The 24490-nt window shown below is 38.3% G+C and overlaps 1 protein-coding gene across 1 annotated transcript; it reads left to right on the top strand.

Moving 5' to 3' along the window:
• The first annotated feature begins 1004 nt into the window (after window positions 1-1004).
• On the top strand, window positions 1005-13510 carry gpr37b (G protein-coupled receptor 37b). Its single transcript, XM_084110676.1, has 2 exons — window positions 1005-2507; window positions 9754-13510. The coding sequence occupies exons 1-2, from the start codon at window positions 1518-1520 to the stop codon at window positions 10561-10563; spliced, it is 1800 nt and encodes a 599-aa protein (XP_083966802.1). The 5' UTR covers window positions 1005-1517; the 3' UTR covers window positions 10564-13510.
• Window positions 13511-24490: the final 10980 nt, after the last annotated feature.

A 24490-nucleotide genomic window follows, 5' to 3' on the forward strand; every position in this document is an offset into this window, starting at 1 on the left:
TTATATTCATATATTTAACTTATAAATCAACTTACATTTTATTTTAAGGTGTCCTTGTTACAGTGTGATTATACATTTAAGTACTGAGTAATATTAAAGGGATCGTTCACCCAAAATGTAAATTATCCCATGATTTACTCGCCCTCAAGCCTTCCTATGTGTTTATGACTTTATACGTTTTTAATATGGATATTTTTCTCACAAAAACGCATTGTTGTGCTTCAGAAGGCCTTTGTTAACCCCCCGAAGCCGTGTGGATTACTTTTATTAAGGATGGGTGTACTTTTTTGGCCTTCAAAATCATACCCTCCATTCACTGCCATTATAACGCTTGGAAGAGCCAGGACGTGTTTTAATATAACTCAGATTCTGTTCGTCTGAAAGAACAACGTCATACACACCTAGGATGGCTTGAGGGCGAGTAAATCATGGGGTAATTTTCATTTTTGGGTGAACTATCCCTTTAATTAACAACATGTACTTACTATAGGGTCATGATTAGATTTGGTTTAGGGTTAGTTGCTTGTAATTATGCATAATTTATAGTAATTACTATAGAAGCACATGTAACCTAATCTGTAAAAAAGACAGTGTAAAACTTTTTTTCTGTTTAATGAAGGCTATAATCTTCACCTTTTGTGTATGTTCAGTGCATATGTAGACAAAAAAAAAACGATGTCTTGTTTCGCTTATATACCAACAACATATTATATTGATATTAATATTCAAGTATTTTGCATGTACTATGCACGTGTTGAATATTAAAAAGACAACGGATAGGCTTCACTAGGCTATATATCACGATTATTTATTTTATGAAAAAATGTTGACGTTTCACTTTCACTATGTTACTGTGGCACAAGGTTGTAGTTTAACTCGTATAAGCCGGTGTTGCATCTAGACGATGGGATTAAGATTCTGTTGACATGCGTAATTACGCATGTTAATGAGTGTAGTGCGCACGGGCGGGGCGGGGTCGATCCAGCTGCGGTGGTCCACGGGGCTGATGCTGATGGATCCGGCTTGACAGAACAAGGTTATCCACCAGGAGAGAGAGAGCCCGTCCATTTTCTTCATCAGCTTCTACTCACTCGCAGCAAAGCAACTCCCCGCACGCTCGCGCCACGGAGCGCGTCCCTGGGACTCCGCTTCTCCGCGCACGGCAGACTCCAGGTTGCCGCGCCCAACAGATCCCGGGATGCGACCGATTCCTGCAGCTGACTGGGATGCAATGCGCCTCAGAAGCTAAAATAATGTCATTTGAACGGAATAACGCCTCGCTGTCACTTTGCTAAGACGAGGAACGCGACGGAAGAATCTCGAGGAGCAGGTTTTCATTTGCCGCACATAAACGGAAAAGTCATTTGCATGGATCTAATTAGCCTTTCCCGACCATTCACGTGTGAACTTTTTCCTCTGACTATGTGAATCTGGGAGAAAAAAAAAATTGTGCTTTATAGGCAATGCATCACATTAGAGTGTTTTTCTAACATCTTCAGCACACTGACTCGTTGAAGATGCAGATGCTGCTTTTAAGAACGATCTTTGTCATTGCAGGATGTCCACATGTTTTGTTGCATGGAGAAACGCGCAATGCACACACCAAAGAAACAGGCAGGGTTACTCTTAGGAGCCTTCATGATCCGAAAGCCAGCGGCACACACCCTGCGAGGCATCGAGCCGCAGGTACACCTGCCTTTGACATCAAACACACTTCAGGAGACAACAGGAGCTGGTCCTCGCATCTCTGGAGTGCAGGTAGACCCGTTTACCTAAAAAATCTCATGTCGGCCACAGATAGTGGGACAAACCTACATAAGCGCTTGCGGCGACATAAAAGGAAAAAGTTGAATGGTGAGATGCCTGCTACCATGGGAACAGCAGATGGACACAATAACTCTAAGCCATATTCAATGAGCAAGAGAGGGGACTACGAGAGAAACCACAGACGCAAAAGAGGCACAAAGGAACACCACAAGAAAACGTTTAAGAGGGGCCCGAATAAAAGCACTGCCTCGTTGACACCAGTGGAAAGTTATTATAACGCCCTGACGTCCTCTTTAACCCTGTGGGAACCGATGCCCAAGCCTCTAGCTCTCACCTCCACAGATTTCCCATTTGATCTCACCAGATATGCCGAATTCCACACCAAACAGATCGACGACCCATGGGACGCCACGCCAATGACCCCTCCGTACGCCGAGGACGAGGAGAGCGAATTCTTCCCCAATCCTTTCTACCCCGTCACTAGCGAGACATATGGGGCATATGCCATCACTATCATTTCGCTCCTTATTTTTGTTGTTGGAGTAACGGGGAATGTAGCAATAATGTGTGTCGTGTGCCATAACTACTACATGAGGAGTATCTCAAATGCTCTTCTGGCTAACCTGGCCATCTGGGACTTTGCACTGCTCTTGTTTTGCCTGCCTCTCGTGGTGTTTCACCAACTCACAAAGACCTGGCTGTTGGGCCAGTTCACCTGTAAAGTCATACCATATATTGAGGTAATGCATTCTGTGTTCATTCATATTTTGTGTGCATAAATGTGGCAAAGGCAAGCATAACACTTGCGCATACCTAGAGTAAACCCTTTACATTTTCACACTTTTCTCCCAAACTTTGTCATTTAATTGCCCTCATGTTGTTCCAAACTTGCATTTCTTTCTCCTTTGGGATACAGGAGGATTTAATATAAAAATAGGCCTAAATGTAAGATTTATCCATTTGAATTGCATATAATATTTCCATCCATTTGGATGATAAACTAGTAAACTTAATGCGATGCATATTTCTCAGGCATACGTAAAGGAAACATGTCTGCCCTCGAAAAACAATGTTATAGTTTATCAGCACCTATTTGCATCTATTTGATTTTATTTGAATCGTATTTTCAAGATGCACTCATTCAAATGACTTAGAATCAGCATAAATCTGTTCACGTTTACTCAGTTGTAGGTCATGCACAAATCCGTTTGAGAATGTTAGGTTTGCCTTTTTTTGTTTTGCACAGAAGGGTGAGGTATTGAAATTGTGGCACTGTGGGTAATCCCGTCTCGTGTGGAGAGACGTCATGTAAAGGAGCATCCACCCTGCCCTCGGGACACCTGCACTGACCTCCGTCACACACTGTACAGCGCAAACACAACCTGAAATCTGCAGACGCCCCGCTGTGCTCCTCTTCTGCTCACCACACCCAGTTTCAGCTCAGCTCACTGTACGATACACAAACCTCACGCTTCTTTAGTGTCAAATCATTGTGGACCCTTGGTCTAACACACAAAAAATATCCAGATCATATTTCACACCAAAATCAAATAGAAATTGCATGCATAATGTAAAATGATTGAAGCCTTTATCATTGCAACATTATTTTCCTGAAAATTAGGTATAAATATTTTATTTTTTATTTCTCAAAATTGGGGTTGCAGATATATATGTAAATTTTCCTCCAAATCACTTTTCTTATAAATGGTTGCAGATTTTTTATTTTATTTTATTGTTTGTTTAAGTTTGAATTCATGTGTTGAGGTATTTTTTTTTATTCTCATTATTCTTATTGATTTTAATTAGATTATTATATTTTTTTTGTAATACAGTAATTTGCACACTAATACAATTATTTTAAATTAAAATTAGCATTAATTTAATGCATAAAGGCATTATGTTGCAGTAATAAGAACTTCTTTTTTTTCACTTTATGATAATCAGATTTGAGAGGTAAAATGACATGAAAACAAAACCATAACTCAAATCATCTTAATGTTCCTCAAAACAGGCTTCTTTTTCTTTGATCAAAGTATGTCTTGTTTCTTTCTTTAGGGGTGAAATATGACATGTTCTTGATGGTTTAACGTGATCAGACGACTCGTGAACGAAGAACAAAAATAAATCGTAATGCTCAATATGGCATCAATGGAGGCATCAGTTTACAAGACAACGATGTACTAAAAATTGAAACGTTTTTCCGTTGTATTTTTCGTGTACAAAACAATCCCCGTTCACACGGATTCGCGAAAACGACTAAAAATGCTGTATTATGCAATCCAGGCCAGTAGATGGCGATGTCACTTTTTAAAGAAACATGCGCATGACGTCACTGTTTTTGTAGTTTACGCAGAGATGATAACAGTATTGTTTACAAAAACTTGCACTTTAAAACCTGTTTGTGGTTTGAGGTTTCCCAAAATAAATATATTGAATATATTGCTGGCCGTATCAAAGATTTCAGCCTTTCTCCATTCAAGCTGTACTTGTATACACAGAAAAGATCTGCTAAGGGGCGAACCAAGATGGCCACCGACTTGCCTTGAAGACACTTTTGTGAGATTCACTCATCCGTTTGTCTTAGAGAGTGAGACTGTGTGAGTTGCTATTGTGAATGTGAAGGCGGTGAGGGGGATGTTGAGACGTTCGTGTGTGTTTTGGAGGGAGAGCGGTGCGAATGCGGTGTCCTGGTGGCACACACTGCTCTCCTGCTGTGATTGTATGGGACAGGCAGCGAGGGCCTGGAGGCTCGGCCTGACAATGGTGAAGCTGAATGAAAACAAGACTCTGTGTATGTGTGTATGTGTGTGTGTGTGTGCTTGTGCAGCGCAGCTACTGTATGAATGCGTTCAGGCTAAGTGGTGAGTAAAGTCAGTCTTAAGGGCAGATTGTGAGCGAGTGCTCCACTGGGAGAAAACGCCTCCGGCAACATTACTCAGACCAATGTAGCGCACACACACATACACACACACGCATGCATGCAAGCTTAAAGGTGCAGTCTGTAAGAATAACAGCTAGTGGTCGAAATAGGTACTGCAGTTCAAATTCAAAATATGGGAGATCGTTGTTCCCCGCCTCCTCAGACTCGACACTCACGCGAGTCGCCAGTTTGAGGAAACGCAACAGGAACGAACGCAATTGACAATGAAAGCCGAGGAGTCTTACACACTAGGAGTTGATTTATCCGCGTTTTAATATTCTCTTGTTCATAGAGATTTTTAGATTGATACCGAGAATTTTAGGTTGGGTATAATCTGCAATCTGTGACCCAGTTTATTTGCTGGCTGCAATTTGATATTTACTGCCAACTGGCATCCCGGGGTGTCTATTATATATTATAGTAGATAATAGAATAGATGATATTATATATTATAAAACGGATAGTTCCAATCCTTGATTCTGATTGGTTCGAAGCCGCTGTAAATGACTCAACAAACACACACCTGTGACCGCATTACATTAGTGTTACTGCGCAACTGCCGTTTGTGATTCTTTGTTGCTGTATGTGTTGCTTAGCAACCTCTTTGAACTATTTAACCATCCAAATGATTTCTAAACAGATTTGAAATAGTTGCCAAGTTCCCCTTTAATTATATACTACTATACTATTGGGTGAACTGGTAGTGGGCGGAGTCACACAGACCAAAACAAAAACAGACATTCCGACACCAACAGCATTTCAAAGTAAAATAACAGGCTGTAGTGTTTTTCAGAGAAACAAGCATGTTTCCTAAATATCTGCAACATATTCTGGTAGTTTTATGCATTAGTAGAGTAAAGAAGTTACATACAGCACCTTTAAGACAACACATGGTGTGTGATAGTTCATGTGAGCTGGAAGTCTGCATCCCCTCACCTGTCGTCTCCTGCAGAGTGTTTTCAGGTGTATAATGTGGAGTTCAGTAAGTTCAGCAAAACTTGTCTGATCATTGAGCTTGTTTTATCAGAGGTCTGACATTTCTTCCTAGGAAAGGTCGAGGAAATGCGTGCCGGTGCAGTGTTGTCTTTTGACTGGCCTTTAGCTTTTTGGAGATTGCATCAGTCACAACATTTGCAGAAGACCTCGTCTCATCTGAGCAAACATGCGGTCGAGACGCATCTGACAGTTCAGCTTTCTAGCGCAATATTAAAAATCACTCAGAACACTTTAGCAACTGCATGATGATGATGATGATGATGATGATGATGAATTTTAGACAAGCAAACAGCACTTATTTTCCCCAGATTTTATTTTGGAGATATTTTATTTTATTGTATTACTTTATTTTTTATTTTATTTTCCGTCAATTCTCCTAACCATTTTTCTTATAAAGGGTTGTAGGTATTTTATTTTATTCATGTATTCATTTATTAATGAATTTATTTTATTTTATTTCCTCCAAATCACTTTTCCTATGAAGGGTTGCAGATTTTTATTTTTATTTTATTTTATTTTATTTTATTTTATTTTATTTTATTTTATTTTATTTTATTTTATTTTATTTTTTATTTTTTATTTTTTTTATTTTTCTCCAAATCACTTTTTCTATGAAAGGTTCCAGATAATTCATTTTTATTTTTGTTTTTTTTATTTTTTCTATTCTATTTGTCCAAATTGCTTTTCCGCAGGTATTTTATTTTATTATTTTATTTGTCCATCTGTTTATTCTCCAAACCTCTTGTCTTACATAGGGTTGTAGGTCATTTAATTTTATCTCAGTTTATTTCATTGTTTGGCTTGTTTACTGGGTTTTTGTTGGCTTTCAATTTTATTAGTAACCCACTTTGTGTTTGTGTTTTTGATCCAGACTGTTGACTCCCATTCTAATGGCCTGAATTTATGTAGCTGAATATATCATATATAACACTATTACTGTAATAGCTTTTGTTTCTAGCTCGCTTATGCTTCAGTGCTGTCTCATTTGTCAATATGTAAGAATTATTGCCCTCGCTGCTGGCACTGGCCCAGAAATGGCCTCCAGTCTGAAAGTAGCCGTTAAACCAGATTAATAACCAGCACCTCCATTCTTCTAGAAAGCCTCTTAATCAGAGAATAAATGAGGCGTTAGTAAAGCCCATCTCTGCCAACACCATCATCTCCTGCTGCTAGGAAACCTGTAAGCTAGAAGACGCCTGCGAATGTCAGGTCAGGGTCGAGATCGGGACTGTTTGCCGGAGCGTGAGGTGTGTGTGATTTACTTCAGTTCAAGTCACATGACCATCACATGTGTGTCAAATCATGATGAAATTTATCAAACATATGAATTAGAGCCATTGCATTGCACTTTTTAATGCTCTTGCAAGTTTTGCGACATAAATAGAGTTTGATGTCATAGGAAGCTTTATGGACAGATGAAACGCATGGCAGTAGTTTGAACAATAAAATCAAATAAAATAAAAGTAGCTACAAACATACCTAGGACTGGAGAATAAACAGATGTATAAAATAAAATAATACATTTAATATAATAGAATATCTGCTAACCTTCAAAGGAAAAGCGATTTGGAGAAAATATAATACAAAAATTAATTAATATATCTACAACCCTTCATGGGAAAAGTGATTTGGAGAAAATAAAATAAATGTATATATTAATTAATTCGTAAATAAATAAAATATAATATATGCAACCCTTCAAAGGAAAAGCGATTTTGGAGAAAATATAATACAAAAATAAATTAATAATTAATAAATTGAATAAAATAAAATATCTACAACCCTTCATGGGAAAAGTGATTTGGAGAAAATAAAATAAAAATATATATTAATTAATTCATAAATAAATAAAATATAATATATGCAACCCTTCAAAGGAAAAGCGATTTGGAGAAAATAAAATACAAAAATAAATAAATTAATAAAGTAATTAATTGAATAAAATTAAATATCTACAACCCTTCATAGGAAAATGATTTGGAGAAAAAAAAATATATATATATTAATTCATAAAAAAATGATAAAATAAAATATCTGCAACCCTTCATAGGAAAAGTGATTTGGAGAAATAAAATGGGGAGAAAAAAAATATAGGCTATAAAAAAAAAATCTGCAACCCTCCAAAGGAAAAGGAGGTTTTTTTGTCTGTTTGTTTCTTTCAGTCGGGAAGCATCACTTTCTGGCCTGCTGTTGAGAATAAGCTCATCCTAGAGTAAACCGAAGATCATTCGATGCGCTGAGATCTAATGGTGCAGGATGGATGTGTTTCACACCTATGGAAGTAATGCAGAACCATTACAGCATCTTAATGGACACAATGGTCCATAATGGATTCTGAACAGTGTGCTTTTTGTCAAAATGATGAAGCATCTAACCAATGTGCTTTAGGAGATGAAAAAGGCGGGCTGGTTTTCATCACGAGCGCGTTCCGCTAATTGTCTCCTCCTTGATGCTGATGTGCCTGATTGCTCTGTAATTATGATAATGAAGACAAACACTTAGTTGCCTCTTTCATTTGGGTTTGTATGATCCGCTGGGATGCAGCTGCGAGAACGTGGCCAAGAATCTCTCCGGTCGTCTCCTATTCATTGCTGTTGTTTCTTTTGTGTCGCCTCTGTAAATACTCTTTCATATCATCCAATTTATTGTGGCAATATTCACGGCGAATGTCCCGTTTGACAGTGGGAAGTGTGTGTTCAGAGGGTTTTAGGGCCCTTCTCTGTGCCGTGTGAATGAATTGCTGGGCCGCGGGAGGCTTGTCTGTCACGATAACACCGCAAATGAAGTCTGGAGATGTGAGAGCTGTTAGTTTCTCGTTTGGCAATCCAGCTGTTATGTGTCGAACGATTAATAAGGAGAGTGTTTCCAGGACTGGGTTCAGAGAGTTGCCAGACGATATTCAGACTTCCTTTTCAAGCGGTTTGTTACGCCACTGGCCTGACGCACCTACTGACAGATAATGTAGTGTCACACAAACACGGCTGTCGTGATAGCAACATTTTAACAGTTGATATACCTCAGATTTCATGGATCTCGATGGCACTGCAGAAAAGCAAAAACGAATTTAAAAAAATGAATGTAAATGTAATCAATCAGTCACTTTTTATTGCATGTTAATTAAACTGAAACCATGTTAATATTAATAAATCCATTTAACTATTTTATATATTAATTTATTTAGTTAAAAGAAACTTTAGTTTTTTCACAATTTTTATTTAATTGTTTTTGTTTAAATGCATACGTAAAATTAAAGTAAAAATTTTAAGTATTAGTAAATTAATTATTTAATACGTTCATATATAGATAAGTATAAAAGAAGAATTATATTCCATCAAAGTATAAATAAATAAATGTAACCTAATTAAATTGAAACAATGTGTACACACACACATATGTATTAAATTCATATATAATATATATATATATATATATATATATATATATATATATAATTTTTTTATTTAAATTTAGTAAATTAATATATAGATGAAAATGAAATTTAAAAAGTCAAGACATTTGATATAACTTTTACAGAATTTTTATTTAATTAAAAATTGTATTTAAATTTATAAAATATATTAAAAGGATTGTTCACCCCCAAAATAATCAAAAACCCTCAAGTTGTTTTCCAAACCTGTATGAATTTCTTTCTTCTTTTGAACAGAGAAGATATTTTGAATAATGTTGGTAATCAAATAGTTGATGGACCCCATTGACTTCCATAGTATTTTTTATGGAATCAGTGGTGCCCCACAACTATTTGATTCAAAATATATTTTAATTAATTCATTTTAATGAATTAATTGATATATTATCAACCAGAACACTTGATGAGTTGATCACATGTATGAGTTTCTTTCTGTTGAACACAAAAGAAGATATTATAATGTTGGTAATCAAACAGTTGATGGACCCTATTGACTTCCATGAATCAGTGGTGCCCCACAACTGTTTGATTACCAACATTCTTCAAAATATCTTTTAATTAATACATGTTAATGAATTAATTTATATATCATCCACCAGCCCATTGAATGAGCAAACTGTATTTGTGTTCTTGTGTTTCCCAGGTGGCGTCTCTCGGCGTGACCACCTTCACGCTCTGCGCTCTGTGCATCGACCGCTTCCGCGCCGCAACCAACGTCCAGATGTACTACGAGATGATCGAGAACTGCACCTCGACTGCCGCCAAACTAGCCGTCATCTGGATCGGCGCGTTACTCCTCGCCCTCCCCGAGCTCCTGATCCGCCAGCTAGTGTCGGAAAATGGCGACGGCGCGCTAGCGTCGGAGCGTTGCCTCATCCGCATCTCGACTTCCCTCCCTGATACGCTATACGTGCTCGGCCTGACGTACGAAGGCGCGCGTTTGTGGTGGTGTTTCGGCTGCTACTTCTGCCTGCCGACGCTCTTCACCATCGGGAGTTCGGTTGCGACGGCCCGACGGATCCGACGTGCCGAGCGCGGCTGCGCAAGAGGCAACAAGAAGCAAATCCGACTGGAAAGCCAAATGAACTGCACCGTCGTTGCGCTAGCCATCGTGTACGGGGCGTGTGTGGTGCCGGAGAACGTGTGCAACATGGTTTCGGCGTACATGGCGGCCGGGGTCCCGCAGAGCACCATGGCTCTGTTGCACTTGCTGAGTCAGTTGTTGCTGTTCTTACGGGCCGCTGTGACGCCGGTTCTGTTGCTCTGCTTGTGCCGACCCTTCGGACGGGCTTTCCTCGAGTGTTGCTGTTTCTGCTGTGGGATCTCGACACACTCCTCGGCCACCGCGAGCGACGACAACGAGCACGAGTGCACGACTGAACTGGAGCTGTCGCCGTTCAGCACGATCCGCCGAGAGATGTCCAACTACACCGCGACTGGATCCCACTGTTGAGGGATCAACACAAGCAGGGGCGCCGCTAGCAATGTTAGGCCCTATGAAAGAATATAATAATAATAAAAATTAGGGCTGCACGATTAATCGCAATTAACATGAAATCGCGCTAAACCAATTTGGCTTCTCGTGATTTTGAAATCGCGAAGGCTGTGATTATTAGTTATGTGCAGCTTGTCAGTGACATACGGCTCTGTAAACGCGGCTCACTCTGACAACACTGCGAGTTTGAGTCACTTATAACGTGCATTTGAAAAAGCAGCACGCGTCAAACATTTTTCCAAACATGAGAAGCATTTATGAACCTCTTATCCAGCAACAGACAACATTTAATAACATGCTTTTACTCCAAACTCACTTCATAACGACAGTTGAGCTCCTCCTTCTGTGAGATGATGCCATGTTTAATCAATCAAAGCGTTTCAACCTTCTGTTTATTTTGTTACAGCGATGATGCCCGATAGGGATGTGTGTTATCGTACTTCTGCTGCGGGGCATATTTGTCGTGTGTGTGTGTGTGTGTGTGTGAGACGCCCTCTGGGTTTTACTACTGAGTATTTACTACTGATAACAGTCGCGCTGCACTGACAAGCAACGCATAAAATAATTGCAGCCTTTGCCAAATCGCGTGCGGATTAATTTCGATTAATCATGCAGCCCTAATAATAATAATTTGTTACATTTATATAGCGCTTTTCTGGGTACTCCTCGCGCTTTACTCCTCAAACACCACCAATGTGACGCACCACCTGGATGATGCAACGGCAGCCATTTTGCGCCAGAACGCCCACCACACACAAGCTTACTGACAGTGATGAAGCCAATCATTACACTCTAAAAAATGCTGGGTTGTTTTAACCCAAATTTGGGTCAAATATGAACAAACCCAACCGTTCGGTTAAAAATGAAATTTAAAAATTTAACCCAACGACCATTGGTGTGTCCATATTTGACCCAAACAACCCTGCATTTTTTAGAGTGTAAATATGGGGATGATTAGGAGGCCATGATGGACAGAGGCCAATGGGTAAATTTGGCAAGGATGTCGGGGTTACAGCCCTATTATTTTTTTCCGAAGAACATCCTGGGATTTTTAATGACCACAGAGAGTCAGGACCTCGGTTTCACGTCTCATCCGAAAGGACAGTGCTCTTTGACAGTATTGTCCCCATCACTATACTGGGGTGTTATAATGAGCACCCCCTGCTGGCCTCACTAACACCCCTTCCAGCAACCCTGCTTTGCTTCAGTGGGCACCAGTCTTGGGCTACTGGGTGATATGGCTCCTGGACAATATGAGGTTCCTACACCACACCCATTCCATTAATAAAATCGATCTCTTTGGCGCTCCAAAAGTGTGGGCCCTTCGTCCTAACTTTAGCGGCGCCCCTGACCACAAGAACATGCTCTTGTCTCACCCGTGTAAATACTGTGACCACGACCACGTTGCTCTTTTAAAGAAAGTCATGTAGAAAGACTGAAAGTTATGTAATTACTTTTTTTTTGGTATAATTGTCCTTAATATATATATATATATATAAATATATATACACTGAACTAGTGACTGCTTTAATTTTGCAGTTTGTTTGCACTGCCAACCACTTTAGCTTTCTCTCTCCGCTCTGTTTTCCACACGTACACCGTGTCTACACTGGAAGCCGTCGACATTGAGTTGCACTAAAAGCGTCGATCACTAACCACAGGCAGACCAATCACACGCACGCTTGGGTAGACGCAAAGTGACGTAAAATCAATCTATAGAATTTTGTTTTAACAAAAATCCATCTTTTTATCATTTTTATTATTTATTATTTAATTTTTAATACATTTAAATGTATTTCATTTAATTCGTTTTTCTGTATTTTTATTTAATAATTATTTTTTATTTAAAAAAAAAAAAAGTTACTTTACCTAGGTTATTTGCATTTCATGTTACTGCCAAAAGTTATTTAAATTTGTAATGAATTAAGGAAATTCATAGCCAAAAAATAAACACATTTGATATTCTTAATAAAATATTTATAAGTGGAAAATACAGGGTTTCCACAACTTTTGACAAATCAATTACAATTATTTTACACTAATTTATAATTGTATCAATTTGAACAAAAATGCTACTTTTATTTTTGCCAACTCTACTTTTATTATATATTATTTTAAAACATTTATTTTATTTTCTATAAAAAAAATCCATTGGTAAAAACAAATAGGTTATTTGTATTTCACAAAACTGCCAAAAGTTATTTAAATATGTGATGAATTAATGAAATTCATAGCAAAAAAAAACAAAAAAAACATTTGAAATTGTTAAAAAAAATATAAGTGGAAAACATTTTCAAAGTTGTCAAAAGTTTTGACAAATGCAATTATTTTACAGTAATTTACCATTTTAACAGAAACATTTTTAAAACAATTGTGCATCACTATAAATAATTATATTCACTATTGGAATTTCCATGATTTTTTAAGATTTGACCTGAAAATCACAAATCTTTATAGATTTTCCATGAAAATAAGGAACCGCTCAGCTAGAGTTCAGAGAGTTCACTTGATTTAAAGTGATCTGTCTCGTTCTGACGTGTCGAGCGCGTCCGGTGTCGTCACGGTGTTCCTGTCGCACGGTGAGTTTCTGCATTTATTGAAAGTAACATTTCTCTAATGTTTGTAAATGGCTGTGTGTTGCGTGCCGTGACCTTTCTCTTGATGAAGGTGATTCTTGTGAATCGTTCTTGAAGTCTGTATAGAGCACATGTGTGGGTAACGATCTGTATGTGTCTTACACCTGTGAACACCCACACCATGCTCGTTCTAGTTAACGGTTTCTAAACGTTTTTATATAACCAAAACGAAATGTCTCTTTAATAAACAGAAAACGTTTGCTAGAAGAATGGCAAACTGATCAATTAAAATGCCGGTGTGGTTGCGTGCATTTCTTTTGTAGCCTGTGCTCATTCTGAACTGGCTTTTGTGTTTGCAGGAAGATAACTCTGAATACAAACAGTCTTGCTTGACTAAAGTCTCCAACATGTTTCTCTAAGCAGTCACACTCGTTTTCCCGTGCATTATTCAAGGCCAGCCGCACATATCCGTCCCCTCATGTGTCTGAGGAATTGTTTATCCACATAAAAGCATTAGCTGTCAGGCTGCACATTGAACAGGCCCAGATGAGATCTTACTCAGAGCTGGTCTTTTGTATTTCACATGCATTTGAGGTGTCAGAAACGGAGCAAGCTGCTATTTTTGGGACGTTTTGTGGTAGATAGTGACAGACAGGAACGATTTACATATGAAAAATGTTTTACTAGAAATGCCACGCTTTGATTTTTTTTTTTTTTATGTTCACCTACTCATGTTATATCTCAATCATGCCAGTTTCTGGAAAGCTTTGAACATTTGCACGTCTTGCTAAAATGGATGAATCTCACAAAAATCATGGGTTACAGTTGGCCCCCAAAACCAAGATCAAAAACAAATGATTTTGCATAAAAAGTGAGGTCTATTTTAGGACCATTTAGATGTTTTGCATCGTGAAATTAAGAACATTTTCCAGTAACACTTTATTTTACAGTGTCCTTGTTACATTAGTTACATGTACTTACCATAGTAATAACAGTAAATTATGCATAATTACATGCAATTAACCCTCAATCAAATCCTAATCATACCTTAACCCTAACCCTCAGCATGTTCTTAAAGGGGTGGTATAATGCCCTTTTCACAAGATGTAAAATAAGTCTCTGATGTCCACAGAGTGTGTATGTGAAGTTTTAGCTCAAAATACCCCACAGATATTTTTATATAGCATGTTAAAGTTGTCACTTTTTGAGGGTGAGCAAAAACGCACAGTTCTTGTGTCTGTCCCTTTAAATGCAAATGAGCTGCTGCTCCCGGCACAGGGGGCGGAGCTTCAAGAGCTCGTGTCCTTTTACCTCACACAGACATGCACTGAAAATTTAAAAAAACTTTTAGCCTTTATGTTCAAACCAGAGTCAGACAATGATGGAGAGACTCAAGAAGAAGTGACAACATGTAGAAGCGACAGGACATTTCTGAATGGTTAGCTGATGAATTTATGTAGCTTATATGTGTAGTTATCTTCTAGTCATTGATTAGCACATTCTGTCTTGATAATCTATAAATCGTGTTCCGGGGGCGGGGTTTATGTAAATTTTAGGGTTGGTGATGTCACTAACCCGGGAGGAATGTCGTGTAGTCCTTAAAAAGCCATTTCTTTAAAAGCAAATATCTCCCTTTGAACAAACAGATAGTCCCGCCCCAAACTCACGCCATTGGCTGAGCCAGTGTTCTAGTGTCAGTCTGGTCAAGATGCTCAAATAAACAACCACTTGTTAATTTAACTTGATTTGAAATCAAACAACAAATGATTTAAGCATTTTAATCATGCAGAAATGTCTTCTTTTTCCTGTGGTAAAATATCAGCCTCGTTCAAACTGTCCGTCGAAATCCAATTTTTTTGCATATCCGATTGAAATCCGATCAGATTTAGCATGTGAACAGCAAAAAATTAGATTTTTACAAATCCGTTTCAAGCTATTGATTTGTGGTTTGAAATCCTATTCAAATTGTTTCTGACTGACTGCTCTGGTCGGATTTCGTGTGGTTTATGTGACTTTCTCACGCAACGCAAAACGTAAATGTCAGAAGTTGTTATAAGAAACATGCTTAAGCAAGTTGCTGCAGAAACAAGGTTGTGTTGTTGCAAATGTTCAGCATGTTTTCTAAAAGCTTTTACGCGGCGTAAGAAAGCCACATAAAACACGCAAAAACTGAAATGGAATTCCAGTGCGATCCAAATGCGATCTGATTCGAATTGTTTTCTACAAGTGATTGTAGCTCAAAATGGATTTGTAAAAGTTTCACACTTGCTGAATCTGATTGGATTTCAGATTTGGACTGACAGTCTGAACGAGGCTTTAGACTCATGACATGTTCTTGACAGGTTTCATGTGATTCACCCAGACAGACTCTTGTTCACACAGCCCTGGTATTAACAAATGTTTTCATCAGTCGGATCACAAGTGGACGACGCTAAATACAGGTGTAAACGGGGTCTAAAACGTTTTGAGCTTGTTCACTTTCGACCACTTCCAGAGGTAGTTGAAAACACATTCGACTGGATTGAATTAAACAATTCCCCATCGTAAGTACACATTGATGGCCTAAGACACGAAACGAGCGGTTTGTGTGAGAAAACGAACAGTATTTATATCGTTTTTACCTCTTATACACAGCCACGTCCAAGTGATCTGATTTGACGTGTACGCAGACTGGTGCATAGATATATACACTAGATGTCGCCTTGGCTACGGCAGTTCATTGGAACGAATGTCTTTAAGGCGACATCTAGTGTATATATCTATGCACCAGTCTGCGTACACGTCACACACCAGGATGCGCGCGCGCCCTCAGATCACTTGGACGTGGCTGTGTATAAGAGGTAAAAACGATATAAATACTGTTCGTTTTCTCACACAAACCGCTCGTTTCGTGTCTTAGGCCATCAATGTGTACTTACGATGGGGAATTGTTTAATTTGGACGACGGGGAATTGTTTTAATTTGGACTCTGTGCATGCTCTTTGAGACAGTGACCATAGACCTGCATTAAATGACTGACAGACAAGAACGGTTTGACCTAAAAATATCAAAATTGAAACTACTGCGGAAAAAAAGACACCTACATCTTGGATGCCCTTGAGGTAAGCTAAAACACACCAAAATTTAATTTCAAAGTGAACCATCCCTTTAATACCCGGTGTTAACAGGGCAAAATGTCCTTTGTTCACAGACTTCTGTCTTCTGGTCAGATGAACTTGTCGCGACTCGTCCTCAGTGGAGATTGATCTGCCATATTTCACTGGTAATTGTCCAGGAACAGCATGACGTCTATCATTACAGTGTCTCCATCAAACCCCCCCGCCCCGCAGAAGCCATTGGCTATTGTATAACCCCATTATCTGGGAGTCCTGGTCTCCTTCAGACGGCCCAATAATAACAGCAGCTGCAAAGCAAGTTATAAGAAAGATGTGATGCCGTTTTCTTCCAGGGCTCCTTGTGGCTTTAATCCAGCCCTGTCTGAGAGGAACAGGTGTGTTTTGTCTGTTTTAATGAGGTTAGTTTTTGAGAAACTGCCAGGAATAACTCTTCCCCCCAGACCTTGTTAGGTTGCAGTGGATGTCTGCAGTCTTCTTCGTGTTCATGGTAATGTGTTCGGCCGGGGCTGAGAGCAAAGCACGCTTACTCAAGCGGAAACAGCTCTTCTCTTCCCATCACTGTCAAGAAATCTCAAACAGAATCACCTCTCTTAGTATATTCTCTTTTGTATTCTGTTTGCACCTGGCTATTGTCAATAAGTTATTTAAATGAATGTTTTCATTTACATTTAGCAGATGCATCCAGACGGATGGCCTTGATGCTTGAGCTACAGACAACAAGTTAAGTTTTATCAACAGCATCTTTACATACAAAGACAATATACAGAAGTCATCATTTGAAGTGGATCAAAAAAGTTCATCAAAGTTGTCCTAAGACAAGAACGGGTATTGTTCAAAATCCGTGTATAACTTTGATGAAAGGTTTTGATCCATTTCAAATGTGACTCTGGATCACAAAACCAGACACATGTCGGACGGGTACATTTGTGGCAATAGCCAACAATACATTGTAAGGGTCAAAATGATCGATTTTTCTTTTACACCAAAAATCATTAACCTATTAAGTAAAGATTATGATCCATGAAGATATTTTGTAAATTTCCTACCGTAAATACATAAAACATTTATTTTTGTGAGTGAATGCAGCACAATCACCAACATAAATGGACAACTTTAAAGGAGATTTTCTCAATGTTTTGATTTTTTGCACCCTCAGATTCCAGATTTTCAAATAGTTGTATCTCAGACAAATATTGTCCTATCCTTCAGCTTTCATATGATGTATAAATCTCAATTTCAAAAAAATTGACCCATGTGACTGGTTTTGTGGTCCAGGGTCACAAATGTTGACTACTGTACTTGATCTGTTTGTAACAATTAACAAAAAGTGTCTTTACAGTTATGCACTTTAAATTGGGACGTTGCAATGGAATAAACATGCATAAAATAAACGAGGAGGGAAAAGGCTAAATATAGCCACAATATTCAAACACTTTGTGTAACAGTGTGAGGTAATCACTTACTAACCTTGTTTGTGCAAAGTTATATACAATATTTCAACTCCTGTCGTGAGTAGCCGGGAAGGATAAGAGTAAAAGCGATAAGAGTAAAAGCACCATAAATATATTGTTAACATGGAGAAATATTCACCCAAGTAGAGTTATGTTGCCTAAACAATGATATTTTCGGTATTGGACGCTTTACAAGTAACGAGAGTTATGTAATCAGATTACCTTTTTCAAGGAACTAGTAAAGTAACGCATTACTTTTAAATTTACAACAAAATATCTGTTACTTTTTCAAATAAGTAACGCAGGTTACTTTGTTTTCCCATGTACTGACTGACAGCTCTCCTGTCCGCATGTTGAGAGGAATCGTGAGTATGCAGAGGTGGTGTGTGTGAACATGATGGATATTGTGGATCTAGACTAAATATGAACATGCATTTACTCATCTCACTTGCACAAAAACAGATTCAGTATTCCTCAAAATAAATAAAAAACTCAGAATAATGCAAACCTGCAATAATAAATGTTAAATTACACAAGTATACTTTATGTACTTAATCTCACTTTATTAACCGGTGTCTTTGCTGCTGACCTTCAATGATACAATTTAACCATACTAATAAGAAAAACATGACTTTAGATAAACATCACATTTGTATTTTGCTAAAGTAACAGTGTTGAACTTTCTTCTCCTGTCCTATTCTTCTGCAGAACGGCATCACATCTGAAAGGTGTGTTTGAGCAGCGTTTGCTTCAGCCTGAGGCTTATTCATTTCTCTTTTGGTGTGAAAGGGCCCTTAGTTACAGTTGCCAAAATATAAAACGTTAAAAAAAAAGGAACGTAACACATAAAAAGTAACTTAGTACAACAATTAGTTATTTTTTGGGAAGTAATGCAATATTGTAACGCATTACTTTTAAAAGTAACTTTTAGTTTTATTTTAATTTTAGTCATTTTGTTATGTGCCTTATTTTTGTTTTGTTTTTTCCATCTAATATTTATATTTTAAATTATTTCAACTTCATTGGAAATTATTATTTTTTAGAGTTTTTGCTAAAAAAATAACAACCCTGTGCCTATAGCAGTAGTCCTACCAGATTTAGACACTTTGATTAAATAACATATTTTTGTACATATTTTAAATTTCTGCTTTTAAACCATCTCAATGGACCTTTATTGTAAATATGATTTTTATTTTTATAAACAGAACTTAACTTGTCTTAAATATTGCTTTAATTGTGGGCATCAGGTTGATTAATAGCCCACATTTCATTGGATATGAAGCTCTCCACCACTGATCAGGAATCATTCATACATTTTTATAGACATATTCAAAGCCAGTTTTAAAGAACAGAAACTCCAGTGTCTAGTGAGAAAATGCATAATTCAACAGCTCAAACGAATAATTGTTGAAGTGAAAGAAATAGCGGGAATGAATATTTCACAGATTCCTCGGATGTGTGGGTTCTGGTATGTGGAGGAGGAAGCCGGTTTTTCAATGTTTATTTATAAGAGCTCAAACAGGATCTGATCCAATGAACTGAAACCTCCACAATGTCTGTGAATGCGCTAAAGACATTTGGCGCTATAGTTTGTAAGAAACTTTCTTGGTGGCTCAGAGAGACGCATGCATGCCAAATGTTATGAAAGACTTTTTTCTCTCTCTTTAAGTCCTCTGATATATGGTTTGCTGCATTCTGGTTGAGTTTGTGTTGTAGTGACCATATGAAAGTCATCCTAAGGGAACGAGTGACTCTTCTTTTATGATTCTCTTCATTTCTGGGTCAGTGCTGGAGCTGAATGCTTGAATGAGTGCAGAGCAGTCTTTTAAGAGCCTTCATGGTTTCCGCTGGAATAGGTGGAATGAAAAATGCAGTGGTCGTCCTTCACAAGCCATTTTTCTCCTTCATGGCTCATCTAGGTTAATGAGGATGTTGGCTGACGACGGGTCTAGTTTATGTCATTCCCTCCCTCCTTTCTCATCTTGGAGGATGAATTCATGAGCGTTCCTCTCTCATTGATTCTTTGCTGATTTAGTGTTGCTTTTTTATTGTTCAAATGGCCCATTGCCATTCACCTCTAGCCATGGTTTTTGGCACAATTCAGCGTCACGGAGAGCCAACACCTCTCTCTCATGGCTGGAGATGCGGATTAAAGAGATAGTAGAGGCCATGACGCTTGTTCTTCTGCCAAGTTCTCCAGAGCATTGAATAAAACCATCTTAATTTAAAACCTGCTGTACAAAAGCAGAATATTTTCCCAGATAAAAGGGAGATGATCAAATATTATAAATGATGATGATGTACTGGTAAGTAGGAACAACCAAATAACATTTATATTAAGGTACACAGCAAAAAATGAATGAGATAATTAAGTGATTAATTGAGTGATTGACCATTAATGATGAACACCTGCTGTTAACAAGCAGAATCGCTGAATAAAATTCACCATTATGCTGATCAGTGTTTGCTTTAGATGAGCTCTTGACTATTTTACATTAGTTAGACTTTTTTAACTCTGTGTTTATAAATTATGATTTAGTTATCTCATTAACTTTAACATTGGGGTTTTTGCTGTGCAGGAGAATTATTAAATCAGAAATATTAATGCTGCTGTTGTACAAGTAGTGCTGTCGCCAGAAACATAGCCATCCTTACCAGTGCCTAAATTAGTGTACATGATATACTGATTCACGACCTAGGGACGAACCCAATGTTTTTGCCAATGACCAAAGCAATGTGAAAACAGAAAGCTTTAGATTTAAACCAGCTTTATCCTGTAGATTAGTTAGACATCTGTGCATGGCTTGACTGTGTGACGATTATAATACCCTGATGCCTATTCTTGTCTTTGGCTCTTAAGTGTGCTTCTGTTGTTTGTGAAGCAGGTGCCAGTTTATCTTGTGATCTTCCAGGCTCTGTGGAGTGTGTGAGGATTAGGGCGTGTGCTGTGTCGTTCCTCTCTGTCGGATACGACTCCATCACCGCAGGCCCTCCCTCCTCACGGCTCTTTGCTGGGAAAGGTTGGGATAATCAGACTCTGGATGACTCCTGAGGAAACACCTGCTGCTCTCTCTTTAATTGAGGATCTCTAATGAGCAGTGGGAGATGTGGGTGGGGTCTCGATCGACACACTCCCTGCACTGGAGGTCACAGTGTTCGGTTTCAGCCTCGGTTTGTGTTGTGTGTTTGAATTAGTAATGTTCATGATTGATCATTCAATATTAATTCGATTTTTATATGTTCTGAGAAAATTGTAAGTTGCCTTTGAACATGCAAAAACACTAGCATATTTTTGTAAAAAAAAAATTGTGCTTTTCTAATTTATTGTTTGGGCCCATTAGTAATGCAAATAGAGTATTAGCACATCCCTCCTCAACAAGCTGTGCGATTTGAGGCATATCAGCAGCAAAAAAAGCCGTTTATACTGCAAAAAATTTCTCTTACTCTGTATTTTTGTCGTTTTCCAGTACAAATCTAAACTTTTCTAAATAAAGATGCATTTACCTGAGAAGCAAAAAATTACATAGGATATTAAATCTTGTTTTCTGAAAGAAAAAAAAACATAAAATCACTTCATTTTGATCCATTTTTCAGAAAATAAGATTTGTCATTTTACTTCTCAAATAAAAATAAAAACTCTTGATTTAAGAATGTTTAGATATTTTGAAGTACTTTCTACATCAGTTTCGCATTCAATTCAATGTGTTTCTTGCCATTTCTTTATTTTTATTTGTGAAATTGCTGATTGAATATTTTTGTTGCAGTGGAATAGTTTTGAGTTCAATGGCATTTGACAGACATTTTTATCCATTGCATTGCATTTTATGTAGCCCCTAAAAGGACATGGTGATGGAAAATGGTCAAAAGGGGTAATTAAATGTCATCATCATCTTTTATTGGAAAATTAAACAACATTTTTATCAAACTTTGATAATTTCCTTAATCTTTTAAACAACTGAGAAGATAGTGATCAAACTATATTTGATAAAAAATCACCTGTTAAGTTTATAATGTATATAACATCAGCATTTGAGTCAAATTGGACGACTACAGGGACTCATCTCAAGATCACTCATTTAACATTTCATCTATAGCTAAAATTATGAAAAAGATCAGTTCTTTGCGAGAAAATCCAAAGTTTCTCGGATGAACGCAAAACTTTTTTCCACTGATCACATCTCCATAAATCCAAACACCCTGATTGCATGAAAAAGCAAAACATTTCCATTGGACATATTCAGTGATTTACACTGTGCTTCTAATTGCACCAGGCAATCTACAGTAATCATTCACAGCAATTACCCGCCACCCTCTTTGGCCTCTCCAAATGCCCGTTGCTGTGGTAATGGCACAAAACCATTCTCATACCTGCGTATAGCAGCCAAAGTTTGCTCCGTCTGCGTCTGAAGAACATTAATGCACGCTCATGGCAGACTGGCTCAAATACAGGCCTTATATTAGCCAGTGCTCCGTCCTAATTCAGTAATCTGTAATACAGCTGGAAGGCTTGCTTTACACACACGCGTAGCCGTGCCACATTAAGCTCCCAAACAATGAGATATTGATTGTGTTTGATAGCGAGCTGTAGACGTGTGGAATTTATGGCCCTCATGTTATTGGCTGAGGCTCACCGGTGTGGTTTTGTGAGTAACCCCGGTATCATAATCCTCCTCTTTAAATGACATGGATGTTTAGCAATTTCTCAGCCCACTGCAGCAGAAAATACCTCCAGATATTGGAGCTGATGGAAAACTAATAGCATTGTCACACAGCGAGCCTGAAGCCTTTGGGGCTGCACTGGTTCCGGGTGATGAAGGTGATGAAGGAGATGAAGGAGACTCCCTCGTCGCCCAGAGCCGGAGGAAGAGGAATGCAATGTGAAAATGCATGAGTAAATGACAGTGGACCACCTTGACGGCTTGTTGCTTCGCATCACTGTGTGGTTTTAACGACAGCCTATTTAAAGTTCCCACTCCCTGCAGATGCGTCCCACCAGCCTGTCACGACAGCCGCAGTTTGTATAACCCGCAGTCCACACACACACACACACAAGCATCATTCAGCTGATGTTTGGGGAGCAAATTACTAAAATTAGCAAGGCTACTAAATGCATTTTTCAATTCCATGACAGCTGTGCAGCTGCATTTCCAGTAATGAGCTAGTTTCTCCAACAAACAGCATTTATTTGTATTTTATTTTATTTTTTATTATTATTTTATTTTGTATTCTTTTTCTTTCTTTTTTGTATTATATTATGTATTTTTGTTTTATTTTATATAAGTTTTTTTTTTTTTTTTTTTTTTTTTGCACTTACAATATCCTCTCAGTTAGCACATGGCAGTCATTCATTGTAATTAATCAGTTTGTCCAGGTGTTTAAGATAAAAGAAAATAGGTTTGCCAAATCATGTCAATAATCATCGGTCAGCAATGTTCACAAAATATCCTGTGCATCATTTTACAATCTCTTTACTATAAGCTGAATAAATATTAACATGAATCACTATGTTGTCAATACAGTGAATGTTGGTTTGATGACTTATACTTAACTAGGGTGACCATATTCCAGGACATGTCCGGCCGGGGTTTCGAGATCGCCCAAAATATCCGGGATACGGCTTTTGCTTTATCGTCGCCATTCATTTTGTTTACATGCACACCTTTTGATTCAGTAGGACTGAATTAATTCCGCTTGGTGAATCTGAATGTAGTGTTTACATGAACGCTAAACAAGTGATCGGTTGATGTGCGTTTTAGCATTGCTAAGAAAATTCCTGTGTTTTCGTCTCGATCGGGATCCATGTGAAGCAGAATGCATGACCTGCAAAGCTGGCACGTACGTGTCAGTGTCAAATAATGTAATAATGTAAACATAATGAATGGTGACTGTAGAAAGCAAAAGCCGAATCCCGGGCATTTTGGGCAATCTCGAAATCCTGGCCAAACATGTCCTGGTTAAACAGGACGTATGGTCACCCTATACTTAACACTTTTCGTTAAAGCTGCCATCGGCAACATTTTTTTGATCATATTCAGTGAAATCGACACTATAATCCGACAGAACAACATAAATAAGGTGGTTTTAGAAAAAAACCCGAGCTTCTAACTCCACCTGGAGCGTGTTATTTGTTTTGCAAAAATCCACCGCTCCCGGATCATCGGGTCCAATCAGCGCAGGGGGGTGTGAGATCTGACTGTCAATCACAGGTCGTGCACACGCCACAGATCCCCCCTCCCTCGCGCACGTTACAATATCACATGTACGCGACACGCCTGAAGTTCGCCTGAAGATTGCATGAAGCGTGATGGCGGAGAGAAAATCTACTAACAAGCTTCCAATTCCTCGGTTATTGCTATCTATGGATAGATTAGCCAGGGCAGCCTACCTCCGAGTCCATGGTGTTGATCGATGCTGAAGAGACGGACGCATTCACAGAAAATCAGGTACACACGCACTGACGAGCACGACCTCGATGGGAGGGTGCTCGCTGGTAGTGGGGGAGGGGCATGAGAGTTGTAAACATTCAAAATTTTGGCTAAGTCGACCCAATCTGCCAGACTTGCCGACTTGCAGCTTTAATATTTTAGTTTATCTACCTTAAGTTATAAGTAGTTTGTAGTTTTGCAAGCTATGCTTGCTTTTTTTCTTCTTCTTTTTTACACAAAATCTCTAAATGCATACAAAATGTACTTAATAAGAATGTGTCTGCCCCTTTAATTAACCGACCTCTTACAGTATGTGT

This window comes from Abramis brama (assembly GCF_963993115.1).
Source record: "Abramis brama genome assembly, chromosome: 4".
NCBI lineage: Eukaryota > Metazoa > Chordata > Actinopteri > Cypriniformes > Leuciscidae > Abramis > Abramis brama.